At 42.4% G+C, this 14,431-nt stretch overlaps 1 protein-coding gene across 2 annotated transcripts in view; it reads right to left on the bottom strand.

The window, feature by feature from the left end:
• HUNK (hormonally up-regulated Neu-associated kinase) overlaps window positions 1–14,431 on the bottom strand; it is a 71,867-nt gene that overhangs the window by 32,725 nt on the left and 24,711 nt on the right. For both annotated transcript variants that reach the window (XM_068144492.1, XM_068144493.1), the window contains exons 2-3: window positions 13,128–13,420; window positions 4,404–4,459 (exon numbers count right to left, since the gene is read on the bottom strand). In XM_068144492.1, coding sequence (XP_068000593.1) covers window positions 4,404–4,459; window positions 13,128–13,420 — 349 coding nt within the window. The remainder of the gene's footprint in view (window positions 1–4,403; window positions 4,460–13,127; window positions 13,421–14,431) is intronic.

The following is a 14,431-nucleotide window of genomic DNA, read 5'->3' as shown; positions in this document are numbered from 1 at the left end:
CATCCAGTCTTCTTAAAAATTCCCAGAATGCATCTGTGTTCTAAATGAAAACTGCCTTATAGATAAAACGAGGCCACCAGGAGAAGCAGACTGCTGAATCCTCTTCCTATAAATTTGTGTCTTGCATCCACATCTTGTAAGCCAGCAGCTTTCTAGGTGTGCCACCCACCTCTCTGTCTGAGCTAAAAGCATTATCTTATCTTTTCCAGGCCAGGGGCAGTGGCATGCACTCTGGCCAAGAAAAGGAAGAGACAGAATGACACTGGAGAAAGGAATGTGAGGGATATATTGCTATGGTAGTCTCACATCTGACCAATGACATTCTGGACACCGTCCTGCACATCCATATCTTTCTTGCAACAAGGGCTCCAGAACTGGACACAGTACTCCAGGTGGAGTCTCAGCAGAGCAGAGCAGAGGGGTTATGCCAGCTATAAAGGACTTTTTAAAGTTCTGAGAGTGGAGAGATACTATTAAATCTCTAACAGTATTACCTGTGGTCTCTCACAGACTGCGTCACACCAGCTCAAAATTACCTCACTGTAATACAATGTTTTACAACTCTGGGGTGCATCAAGAAAAGTATGTCCAGCAGGTCTAGGGAGGTTCTTCTACTTCTCCACTCTGCCCCATCAAGACCACACCTGGAATACTGTGTCCAGTTTTGGGCTCCCCAGTTTGAAAGAGAGAGACCTGCTGAAGAGATCCCCGGGGCTGCTTCGTCTTGAGAAAAGAAGACTGAGAGGGAATCTCATCAATGTGTATAAATATCTGAGGGGTGGGTGGCAAGTGGAGGGGGCCAAGCTTTTTTCGGTAGTGTGCAGTAACAAGACCAGAAACAGTGGGTTGAAACTTGAACATCAAAGATTTCACCTCAACATGAGGAGAAACTTCTTTATGGTGAGGGTGACGGAGCACTGCAACAGGCTGCCCAGAAGGGTTATGGAGTCTCCTTCTCTGGAGACTTTCCAAACCCACCTGGATGCATTCCTGTGTGGACTACCCTAAATGATCCTGCTTTGGCAGTGAGGTTGGATCTGATGATTTCTTGAGGTCCCTTCCAACCTCTAATGTACTGTGATACTGTAACTCAAACATATTAGGGCTATATGCTGATAGTGCCAATCAGCACCCCTTTATCATTATCAATGTAGGTACACTTCACTGGATGCTTTCATTATCTTATTGGCTTAAAACATAACCACCTTAGGTACTTTGTTCAGCTCACTCATTAATCAAGGGTGGTATACTCCTTTTTCTAGGGCCTGTTGAAATTCAGAATGCAGGCTAACATAGTGAGGGCAGGGATTTCATCACAGAAGAAACAGGAATATTGTTATTAACACTGTGACAGCACAATGTGATTGCAGTGTGATTTTTATTAAGGATGCACTGCTGATCTTGATAATAAGAGTATTACCACCAGCACTGATAAGTTCACTGTCATTCCTGACTCTTTCTTGGGCTTCCTTTCAACAAGCTGAGCTTGTTACAGCATTCAGATCAAAGGCCATGTGGGTTTTTTTAAAGTAAATATTATGACATGGGAGCTCCACCACCTCTGCTGTTTGTACTATCAAAGTATCGCATTGCACTACCAGTCTTTAACACCTTCAGGAAATCAACATTAAGCTATGGATATATAGCTATCTCTGAAGCTGTGACAGTTGGAATAGGAGTTACTAAATGCCAGAAGCCTTAGCACCAAGCTGGTGGACAAGTTTGACCAGCAGAGCTCCACAGAGCTCAGCAAAAATACATAGTGGCAGGGTCTGTTTGCTGCCATAGGTCCTTGAGCAGGACATCAAGGACTTCATAGGGCCTGTGAGCGGCTTTTCATGGCATCTTGGTCAGACATCTACCATCATGGACTGATGGATGAAGAGAAGTGAATTATTTTCTGTGTGTTCAATCTCAATGATTCCAGATTTGAGGCTTAAGAGACAGCTAAAACTAAGTCCACTTAACAGAGCCAAGGAATTTTTTCTAATAATGGTATAAGAACATATGACAAGTCTCCTTGTCATGGAACTAAGAAAAGCAAGGTGGCATGAAGCAGCTAGGTGAAGAGAGGGGCTCAAGGGATTCAGTTCTCACTGAAATGCAGGAACAAGCAGGGACAGTCAATGTAGCTTCCTGGTACATTTTTAACCTTATTTTCACCTTTTCTGTCTCCTTTATGGTGAGTTTTCTTCATTTCACAGTTATTACAAGAGCAACACTTTTATTAGGTACTAGTGTGTTTGCTGCTGCACAAGACACGATGACCAAGCTCCCACCTCAAAGCAGTTAATGTGAGCTGGTTGTGTAAAGTCTCTTCAATCAAGCATGAAAAGCACCACATGATACCTCAAAACACATTCTTCACTCCTGACAAACCTTCCTGATGACTTCTTGGGCAGAACTATAGAATAACACAACGGATCCAGACACAGTCCTAGAAAGGCAGACTACACAAAACACTGTACTACGCACCAAATGAGGTAAGTGAGGGAACAGGCATGGAGGAGGAAGAGTAGTAAATTATTTGGTCTATAAATTATCTGTTTATTTTGTCAGCCACAGATGGGCGCTGGAAATTTTTCCTTGTCCTGGAAAAACCTGGTGGCAATGGAAAGCTGTGCAGCAGCTCAAGCACTACTTCTGCTACCACCTGGAAGAGGGGTGTTGGTAAGGAGAGGTTGCCCAGGGACACAAAGCTAGTTTCTGCAACTTCCACTCCAGCTTTCCCCACAAGCACAGAAGACAGAGCATGAAGAACAGAGGCACTGCTTCTTCAAGGTCAACAATAGAGAGCACCAGCATAGTGATCAAGATACAGCATGACCTTAACTGTGGTATTAAATCTCGTTTTACTTACAGCAAAATGAGTACTAATAAAACAACTTGCTTTTTTCTGCAACACACCCAGCTGGACAGTGGGACTTAATTGTTTTGTTTTAAAGTTCATACTGTGTACAATCTGCTTTGCTTAAAACATCAGGCTGCAGACCTGAGGACAATTCATTTCAATGCTAGTGAGGCTACAAAGATCGAACTCTTCTCTATTCTTCCCCCCACCACCCACTGTGAGGAGGCCTTTCTATGTAACCAAAACAAATGCAACTGCAGAACAGTTCTGAAGTAATTTTTGGCATGTAAGTATTAATTGAACATGTATCATCTGATTAGGTCTAGGATTGAATGTCAAGTTCATGTACTATTGTGTAATCAAACACCCCAAACCAGGGATGTCATAGAAATTCTTTCAATCTATCACATGTTCATGCAGCACTGTTGCAAACCATCTGGTCTTACTTATCTACTAAATCAAGATAATGGGTGGTTTCTATCATTACTGATGAATGATTCATGGTAACGTATCACTATCCTCTTGACCTGTAGGCTGAGGTAATGCAGAGCTCTCTTTTGCTATTATTTTCCCAGAGTCAGTTGATTCACTACAGAGTAAGGACTAGAAGCCTTGGTTGTGTTTCCAAAGACTAAACTCCCTAAGTAAATTTCTAGTATTTCAGATTGCAGCAACCATCTTTCTCTTGTTTGTTTGGAGATGACGTGCTTTGTACGTTACAGTGAACATCGCTCTGACCTGAGTGCTAAGTGTTTTGCATCACTGTTCAGATCATGAAAGCTTTTGAAGAAAGAAAGTCAGTCAAATTTTTAAGCCTGAGACCACAGACATTGCTGTTGGCAAAAGGGTAGGCGTGGAGATAAATACAAACAGATGTTTGGGGCTTATTTTATGAAGGGATTTTTTTTTCCCCCCTCTCCAGTGCCCACGTTAATATTAATGGGAGTTATGCAAAGGCAGTGAGGGACTATACCCATTAATCTAAAATGTCTGCACAACTTGAATGAATCAAGTGCTGCATACAACTAATAACTGAATATAATCAAGGCTCTATCATTGATCTTTTTTTTTTGTTCTATTTTTAAACAGCCCTCCAAACCAAACTCACATTGGGTGCTGGAAGCAAATTTAACATACATAAATATAGGATCGAATTTTGCCAGCTGCTAAAAATGTGTGGAACTCCCACTGACTTCAAAGGAAGCATATGCATATGGGGGCAGAACCCAGTCCTCAGTAAATAGAAAATGATAAAGATAATAAAATAAATTACTTCTGTGGTGTCGATTCTTTAATTCTTTACCAAAATCCCGATTTGAGTATGAAAGCTGTTGGTTAAAAGATGTAGGATTATTCCCATACCCAGTTAAAGCTGAATTATTTGGAACATTTTTTTCACAAGACATAGTCAGGAACAGCTTGATTGCTATCTATACTCTCCCAGCTCCTCTCTTGCAGCCACATAAGTAGTTGCCACATGGAGGATTATGAAGTCTCAAAAACTCTCGTTATAAAACTATCAATTACTGGAATTGCCAAACTGGTTTCATACCAATAAGCTTGATATTGTTGTCTTCATCTAGCAACAGATTTTCTATCTTCAAGTCCCTGAAAGAAATAAAACATTTTGAGTGAGCATCCAAAATAATGAAGCAGCTTCCCATTTCTCTCATCAAGTGATTCATATACAAGAAGTGTACAGTTGCATCAGTGCACACAGTTCCACCTTTAAAGCAGAAAACTCCATCCATTGTCTCCTTTCTAAAATTACCAGCGCTTTCACACACAGTTTAACACCTTTCCTACAGGTAAAAGGTTACTTTGTCATTTATAACCATCCGTAATGAATCAGGTTCTTCACATTTCTCACCTACTTAAGAGTTTGCATCAATCTTACACACGGGGAATGCTTCACATACATGTTTCGGGAGCTGGAAGTCACTTTCCCATTACTCTTCACAACCAAAGGCTTTTCATTAGTCACAGCTGAAGAGTCAACCTTCTGCAGAGATTTGAGGAGTCAAACACCTGTCCTATGCTACTGTCCACAGGGGAGATCAATCAACCTTCCCTGGGCTCGAAGCCATCAAAACTCATTACAGAGGTGGTCAGCACTGGTACTCCCGTATGCTAGAGATGAAAACTGAGACAGAGATTGAAATGACTTGCCCAATGCCATACAGAAAACCAGTAACAAAACAAAGAGAAGAAGCCACACAGGGTTTCTGAGTGCCACATTAGTGCTTTCTTCACCATGCCACCTTGCACAGGTCAGGGCCTAGAGCAGTTTTGGGAGAGAGGATGAAATGAAAGTGGTCTCCTTCTGTTCTTTTCATACACGTCAGCACACTGCTGATTTTATGTGCCCTTCCATCATTTAAGAATGTGGTTGCACTTTCCTAAGCCATATGCAACTTAGGAAAAAAGTATTCCCAAAAGCATCCCAAACCCCCAAACTGTACAGACTAAGCATTAAATAGAACATGAAAAAAGTACTGAGGTTGCTAGATAATTTGTCCACAACTTCTAATAGGTGGTTGTGTTTTCATCCAAAAAAAAAAATTCCCCCCACTGAGACATAAAATACTAAATCCTTCTAACATTCAGCATGCCAGGATGCATAGATGGGCAGTGATGCTTCTCCCAGCATGCTTCAGAAAAATCTGGATAATAAAGCCATCAGCTGTAATTATGGGAAGTCAGTGACATGCATGGTATTTTGCCTTTGTAAGGCAAAGGGAGTAATGAAGGAAGGATGCCTCTATTACAGATGAAGATACAAGGCTTAATAACAGAAGACAAGTAAACCAACCAAACCAAACAAAGCACTTCCACAAGAAAGGATGTGGAAAAGAAAGAGAATTAGCTGTGACCAACTCCAAGCCTTTTAAAAAATGCACCCCTCCATTTCATGTTAGGCCCATGTGGTGTTTCAAATAAACCTGAGGGAGAAAAGTACTTGCAAGTAGGATGCCACTCACTTCATCAATACAACCACGAGGGCTTTCTCCAAACAGATGTTTCTACATCCCAGTGAGCACTTCTTGCAGATTTTCCTTGCTTCACGTGTGAAAAGCAAGAGACATACTAGATGAATTGACAGGAGGAGAGTATTTCAGGTGTTCAGGGGCAACATCCAGGCTTTTCTAGTGTGTACAGATGAACACTTTGTAAGGAGTGGACTGCCCTCTGCATCAGTCCTTCTCTTGGAGAAGCAACGTAACAACTGAGTCAATAAAGCACCAGTCTGACAGAGGCCAAGAGGATCATGTTCCCTCCTCTGGCAGTTACCCAGCATGTTAACTTCAGGAAACCAGCTATGTCAAAAGTGACAGGTCATTTCAAACACTGTCACAGAGATGCAGCCACACTTGTTTTAAGCAAGATCCAGCCCTGCTCCCACTCCAAGAGTGAGCACCAGCTCCAAGCTATATACCACATAATCCCAGATGGCATCCACAGCATCCCTCTCCTCATCCTCGGGAGACTCCACGTGCTGTGACAGTGCTGCAGAACCACTGCCCTGCGTCCTCCAAGTAGGGCAGCTGCTGTTGCTGAGAAATTACTTGATACAAGGGGAACATGCCCTGCCAGATGGATATGGAACAACCCAGTTCTGCTTTCCTCTACTGCCAAAAAGGGGCTTATTTCTTCAAGTCTCACATCTTTATTGCTTGCAGGTGCAGGTTTCCATAGACTGTGTGATTAACCTCTAGAAAGATATCAGGGCTGGGAATTTAACAGGAAAGACTGAAAAAAAGGGGAAAAAAAACCCCAAACAGTATTGGAAAGAGGAAAAAAGGAAACCCAAACCCAAACCAAAAAACCCCAAAGCAAACAAAAAAACCCAAAGCAAGGAAAAAAACTACACTGAAATCAACAGAAGCACACAGAGCTTTGGGTCATACACTGCAATGCTCAAAGCAAGCAGAAAGACCATTTGGCAACTCTTGAGTGTATGAAAGCTTAGCTAAGAAGAGGCAAAGCTTTAAGAATAATGGTTAAGTGAACAGAAAGATGAAAGCTGTAAGTTGAGAAGAAAAGGCACACAGGCAATTAGAATAACAAACGAGCGACAGGAAGACTATAAACAAACACAAGAAAATGTATTTTAAATTATTAAAAGCTAAAAAACTAAAGGTAACTGTTACAGGGCATTTTAATGCTATCAGAGGAAAAAAAAAATTAATTAAATACAGCCTCAATATAGAGTGCCATCAGATGTGGCTAATTAAAGATGTTTACCCATATGTCTGTTCTCAGATTTGCTGGTAAGTGGTGACTGATGTAACAGTCCATATGCAACACACTTTTGTCAACTCTTGTCAATATGAAAGCACATTTTTTTTGGTGTGACACTGAGAGCTAGTACAACAGGTTTTTACTCCTTGATACAAGGGCCACGAGGATGATCAGAGGGCTGGAGCACCTCTCCTATGAGGACAGACTGAAGGAGTTGGGGCTGTTCAGTCTGCAGAAGAGAAGGCTCCCAGGTGACCTCATTGTGGCCTTCCAGTATCTGAAGGGGGTCTACAGGAAGGCTGGGGAGGGACTTCTCAGGATGTCAGGTAGTGATAGGACTAGGGGGAATGGAATGAAGCTGGAGGTGGGGAGATTCAGGCTGGATGTAAGGAGGAGGTTCTTCCCCATGAGAGTGGTGAAGCCCTGGAATGGGTTGTCCAGGGAGGTGGTCGAGGCCCCGTCCCTGGAGGTGTTTAAGCCCAGGCTGGATGAGGCTCTGGCCAGCCTGATCTAGTGTGGGGTGTCCCTGCCCATGGCAGGGGGATTGGAACTAGATGATCCTTGTGGTCCCTTCCAACCCTGACTGATACTATGATACAACCCAATGAGAAGATCCAGTGCAAAGCAGCCTGAGAAACATGAAGCAAAAGCTGTACAAAACCAAACTAAAAATCCCCAGACTAAGCAATCTAGAGGAGAAGGCAAACATATCACCTTATTTATTTCAGTCAGCAGAGTTTCAAAACCAGGCAGCATGTTTTTAATAGCTGCACACTGCAAGGGAGAACGTGAGCTACCACCTATGACACACACAGCAATTGCAGTCCTCACTGAAGTCAGTGGGAACACCCAGAACACTGATCATCAGGAACACATGCTAGTTTCTGCAGACTCAAAGGTCCTCAACAGTTTTGCATGGGGCTTGCACTTCTTGGTGGGTTCCTAGAGCTGGACACACCTGCTTTGCTATAGGAAGGGCCAGGCAAGCACTTTCTTATGCCAGCAGCAAGTGCCATGCTGTGCAGGGTTGAAGTGGGGAGGAGAAATGCTGCTGCTGAAGACCTTCAGTTTCCTTCCCTGAAGTAAATTCAGTATTGTTTCTTACTGTTACAGCTGCTCAAAAAATACAACTAAGGCATTTATTTCCCCCTCAACAAATTTGCAGCATTCACTGCTGAAAAACTTCAAAATACCCTCAGTGATTAAATACTAAAGGATCAAAAATGTTTACTTTTTTTCCTGAGATGTTAGCTCTATCACGTGTCTAACTATGGTGCAAGTTAGCCAAACCCATGAAGACTGAAGACACTCAGGAAAGACCAAGCTGCACTACAACAGTGTGGATAATCAGCATATATTTATGTGCTCCTTGTATTTGAAAATATGCCTTCTTCACGGAATGGTTTGTTTGGGAGTTTGTTCTGCTGTTGATTTATCTCCGGAGTTGCTCAGAGCTTCAGCTGTCAGCTCAGCCTGCTTTTGAAAGAAGCTTATTCAGTGCTATTGCAGGCATCAGACAAGAAAATTAAAGTTTTTTGCATTTCACACTTTATTTCTTGTCTGGGGGATGAGAAGGAAGGTTTTACCAGCAAGCAGCTGCAAAGCAAGCAGTGGTTGGCTGCTGTCTCCTGCATCTTATTTTTAACCAGAACAGCACCATGAAAAATCTGTCCTTAACTACCACACCACAAAACCACTTTCTAGCCCCATGCAAGGGCTGGAGATGAGCTGGAAAAGTTGCAGCCAGTTTGATTCATCATCATGTCAATATACATTTCAAAGGCTCTGTAATCAAAATCTTCTATCAGTCACAATGCCAGGGAATTCAATGCGTTCACCTCTGCAAAAGAGGAATTCAGTCTCTTGTCTTCACTAAAACAATATTGAGTTTGTTTACAGCAGAGTATTTCAAGAAAGCAAGCCCAGAGGTAATTTTGAATCTGACAGAAAATAGACAAACCAGCTTTGCATTTCAAAATGAGACTTTGGTCTGTAGTGCAGGATTCATCATAAATATTGCATCAGCAACCAGACTACTGGCACTTAAAATTAACAGCATGGAAGTTATCAAAGCCAAACCGTCAAATTAATGGGCGCCAAGGCAGGAATCCCGTAGCACCCTGAGCAACTGGATCACGCAGCACCACCTTACTCTAAGGAAAGAGATACAGAAACAATCTCTGCTCAAGAACACAGGGGCTTTTTTGCATGTGCCATTCAAAATGCTGCTTTTAATTACAGAATGGCAGCGGAAGGTACAAATACGCTGCTTTGAAGACAGAAAAAGGGAGAATACAGAAAGCTATCTGCCACCAATACATTAATACATTTTTTTTTTGACATCCTGACAGTAATTGCACTGAATGGGCTTGAATTTTGTTAAAATTACTTTAAAAGGGTTGCTGAGAATTTCCTGTGGGATGCAGTGGCAAGCAGCAAAGCTTTCACTTCATTTTTCTGTTGTCCTTACACTCCCAAGAGATGTAAGTATTCATCTTGCTTTTTGACAGCATGAAGGCCTATGTAAACACCCTCTGAAAAAAGAAAGCTTCACCAGATACTGCCAGTTGGGTTTGTTTTCCAATGTCAGAGGGAAAGATAAATATGCCTACCTGATTCACAGCTGAGCTTGCTGCTAGCTTATTTTTAGCAACCAACCACCTCTTCTGATAGAAGGAACGAAACACAGATGACTGCATGAAATTATATTTAGAACAGCATCATTTCTTTTTCAGCCAACAACTTTGAACCTTGGATACCCCTCGCTGAAGACACAGCTCCTGCACTCAGGGCCTTGAAGTCTTCATCCATCATAGTAGATGAAATAGTCAAAATTTAATACACATCTATACAATCAGGAGGTTTTGCTTGGGTTTTTTGTAACCTCTCTAAATAAAATTATGTTTCTTGAAGGTTTTCAGGTTCAGGCAGTTTGCACATCAGTGCCTCTTAACAGAAGTATTTCCATTGAGTTCTGGGTGCCAGCTCTTGTCCAAAGACCAGAGTGGTTTTCTGCCAGGCCAAGTCTTGATTCTAAGTCATGAAGCTTACTGAATACCATTCCTCAAACAGCGCAAGCGCATTTCATGCAAATCGAAACATTTCCTGCGGCTTTTTCTTATCCTGAGTTATAGAACAGTGTAAATCATCTATAATAGTCTCTGAATAATGCAGACAAAACCAATTATTTGTCATAATAAAATAGTCAATGAACACTTTTCAATGTCATGCCCCTTTCAGTGTGAAGGATGAAAGCATTTGGAGAGAGCGGACCGCTTTCTGGCCTAGGATGCCATGTTTTGTTTCACATGCAGTGAATGAGAACGCCCACAGTTCACCACGCAGATGAAAGTGCTGTTATTTTTACCTGCTTTAAAAATAACAACAACAGAACACTGCCATTGCATCCAGGGTGAGCATGAATCAGCCTTCTGCACTATTTTTTCCCCCTCTTCAGTTACCAATTGAGTAGTCTGTTTTTAGTGTTGTCACGGTCAAAGTCCCAGGATGCTGAAGGACAACTATTGTTCTTTCTCCTTCTCTTGCTTGAAGACAGCCAGGAGAATAAAACTGGATCATGTCACTAGTGTTTTTCTTGCATCTCCACACTGCTCTACATACTCTGTTTGCAGAAGAGGTCAAGACAATGGTTAAGCTACAGACAACACTTGCTAATACACTGCCTGTGATTCTGTCAGAATTTATCAGTTTAAGCAGAGTTGGACCTGCTCATTACCCAGGAGGCAGACTCCCTAGAACAAGCTCTGTGCCATGCTATGATTTGAGAAATAGAGTGGCTGGAGTATGATGCCTTTGGGGTAAGGATTAATCCAATGTTACAGGGATGGACAGACAGAGCTCAGCTGCCAGATGCAGCAGAGCATGTCAGTATTTCCAGGACTGCTTCTGCCTTCCACTCACAAAGGTCCCTCACACTCCTGTCTTAATGGGCTATGCTTACTTATGTGGAGAAAGCAGAGACAAAGAAGGGGTGAGGGAAAAAAATTATGCTAGCAAGCAGCATCCAAATGGGAACTTGGGATCCTTGGCTTCTGTCCCCTCTGGACCCCAGAGCCTTGTCTTCGTCCCACCACAGTAGCCTGTTGATCCTAGGTTGTACCTAGTGAATAAGCTTTTTTTAAACAAAATCTGGGTTTGAATCCTCTCTGAAAAACACACCAGCCAAAGCCAAGCCTACTAAGTCCTCCTAAGTGCTCTGGCCATTATGCAGAAGGTAAATTTTTCAGGCAGAGGAACTGCTGCTGCTGGACTCAATACTGCTGTTGAAAGCTAAACATATTCATCTGTTCCTGCTGGGTTTTCTTCTGCTCATCTCAGATAACTTTGACCTTTTTCATTCCCCTCTCTCTGTACATACCACATATTAATTAATCCCTTAAAGCAATAAGCAGACTTCTTTTTCCATGCCCCAAATTGTGGGGTTAATAATTTAAAGAGGTTAGCAGTACAGCTGCTAATACAGAACCTGCAGAATAGACCTAGTGGCTCCTCAAGTATTTATGTTAGCAAATTTAGCTCATGCTAAGACCTCAGTACACCCTAGGTTTAATGTGCACATAGCACCTATCACTTATGAATCACAGGGAACACAAAGATTCAAGACAAAAATAAAAGCAGTTTTCAGAGCACATGGAGTTCCACCAAGCCAAATGCACCCAACAGCACTGCACAGCGGTAGGCATCTCAGCATATAGCTGAGCTGTGGGCTGCCCTCAGGCAGTTTGCTAGCTGCCTGCACAGCAACCCAGTGGACAACAGCTCTCTATCCTCTACAGAGTCAGTTCAGCCAAGGAAGTTGAGCCTCAGATCCTCAAAAGTACTCAGGTGTCTAGCTTTAATGACAGGCACACATAACCTATGAGGATGAAGCCTACACAACTTGCTCAGTATCACAGGGGAAGTACGTGGGAGTCTGGACTTAACACCAGTTATCCCAAAGTTAGAAAGCAGAGCCTCCTTCTTAGACAATACCCTATAAATACACACACCTAAGAACAGAAGAGGAAACATACTGCCTCAGACCAAAAGTCCACCCAGCCCACCATCCCCCTGTCTCCATAGCAGCCAAGATTACACAAGCAGAGAAAGGTACAGGCACAGGCAATCACATGTATTACCTCCACCTGCAATCTCCCAGCCTCTACCATTTGCTGCTCAGGGACTTCAGGCAGAGGCAGCTACTCCTTAAACAGCAAACCTAGACAGACTTCACTCTGATGAACTTAACCTGAAGCCCAGGTAAACTTTTAATGCCACAGCATACTCCTGCAAGCATATCCACGTCCTGCTTATGCACTGATTGAATAAAGGTCCTACAGAAATAACATCATGTATTGCAACAGCTCTGGATCTTTTCTAAGACACGTGAGACAAACTGAATGGATGCATACTCTGCATTACACTTCACATGTTCAAACTTTTGAGGTTCTGTTGAGGCAATATTACAAATGGAAAGAGCAGAAATGAGAAGCAAGCAAATTTTATGGTCCCATTCAGGTTTGGTCCCAGCTGTGTCACTGTGAGGCTTTGGGCAAATCAGTTCATCTCCCAGTACTACTGTATTGCTACTAGTAAAATAACAAACACAACCACCTCTTCAAAGAAATAATGAAAAGATTCATTAAGTGATGTTGGTACAGAGCTTTGAAAAGGCAAAGTAGTGCCCCTTGCATCCAGCACCAGAACGAGAGGACACAGTCTCAAGCTGCACCAGGGGAGGTTTAGGCTGGATATTAGGAAGTTCTTCCCAGAACGAGTGATTGGGCATTGGAATGTGCTGCCCAGGGAGATGGTGGAATCACCATCATTGGAGGTGTTTAGGAAGAGACTGGATGGGGTGCTTGGTGCCACGGTTTAGTTGATTAGATGGTGTTGGATGATAGGTTGGCCTCGATGACCTCAAAGGTCTTTTCCAACCTGGTTAATTCAATTCTATTCTATTCTACAAATAAATACCAAAATACCACTTAGAGGGTCTGAGGTAAATTTTACCAGAGAGGGTTTTTAAGCTTACCTGTGAACTACTCCTGCCCGGTGAAGGTGTTCAACTGCCAGGATAAGCTGACGGATATATTTGCGCGCTTCATGCTCCTCCAGTCTTTTTTTCTCATAGATCTTGTGCATCAAGTTGCCACCAGGGCACAGCTCCATGACAAGGTAGTAGCTGTTTTCAGTTTCTAGTATATCCAGCAGCTGAGCAATGTTTGGGTGGCGAATCATTTGCTGGATCTGCCCTTCCCGTCGCAGATTCTTGGTGACGTAGGTGTCCTTTTTGGCTCTTTTCTTGTCAATTACTTTCACTGCCACCTAAAGAAAAAAACAAGAGGTTGTTAGCAGTCACACCAATTATTCACTATCTTATATTAAAGAAAAAGAAAGTGTTTACAAAATGAGAAAAGAAAAAGCATGTCAGCCTCAGCTGATGCACAACCACCCAGGTCAGAGAGAGAGCTGTTTTTCCAACCCCACTGACAATTTCTGTGTTTCCTTGTACGATGACAGACAAAAGGTATTGCAAGGAACAAGGCAGCAAAGGAGAGGAGACAATCTCATTAACCACATCCAAACACTCAGCACACTTAATGATGGGCATTTATGTTCTCTTTTCCCACAGTCTTCAGGCTGGTGTTGACAAGCTTTAAGTGTCATTTTTGGCTTTCCCTGGCTTTGGATATAGGACTTCAGATGACATGTTCCCATCACAAGTTATTAAACTATAACCAAGTGGTAGTTTTGCATGATTAAACAGAATAAAAACATGCTATGAAAACCAAAATAATTTGGGACCTGCTCTCTTGGCACTTTCCTTTTTTTCCTCTTTTAAAGTATGTATGAAAGATGGTTGTCTTGTGACTCCTGGAAACAAGCAACCCTGCAAAATCCAAGAGGGCAAACTGTGACTTTTCAGTGACACACCTGCTCACAGATGTCCAAGTCCATCATGAAAGCACATAATAAAACCACAGAGACTCTATACCACAATCTATGGCATGGAAACTTACAGCACCTATCCAAGTGCTCTCCTTCTCATTGCTGGTTCAGAACACCACATGAGAACAAAAGGATGAGACTGGCTAGGATATCTAGGATATTGCTCTGTTCTACACAGGGAGAATTTGCTTCCTTTTGTTGTCATAATGGAGTCACTAAATAGCTGCAATAAAAGTATCTGCCTTTTTTCTGCCTGAAATTTAGAGACACTTATTTATTGACATTTCTTATTTAGATTGGGTGCTGCAGACTTCCAGGTCATCTGCACCAGACAAAGATTTAACAGCTTGTGCCAAGCTGAGCAACAAAAGGCACCACAAAATCCTC

This window comes from Melanerpes formicivorus, unplaced genomic scaffold (assembly GCF_026170545.1).
Source record: "Melanerpes formicivorus ecotype bairdi unplaced genomic scaffold, bMelFor1.0.p_v2 SCAF_11, whole genome shotgun sequence".
In the NCBI taxonomy this organism is placed as follows: Eukaryota; Metazoa; Chordata; class Aves; order Piciformes; family Picidae; genus Melanerpes; species Melanerpes formicivorus.
The sequence above is the reverse complement of the archived record's forward strand: the minus strand, read 5'-3'. Positions and strand labels throughout refer to the sequence as shown.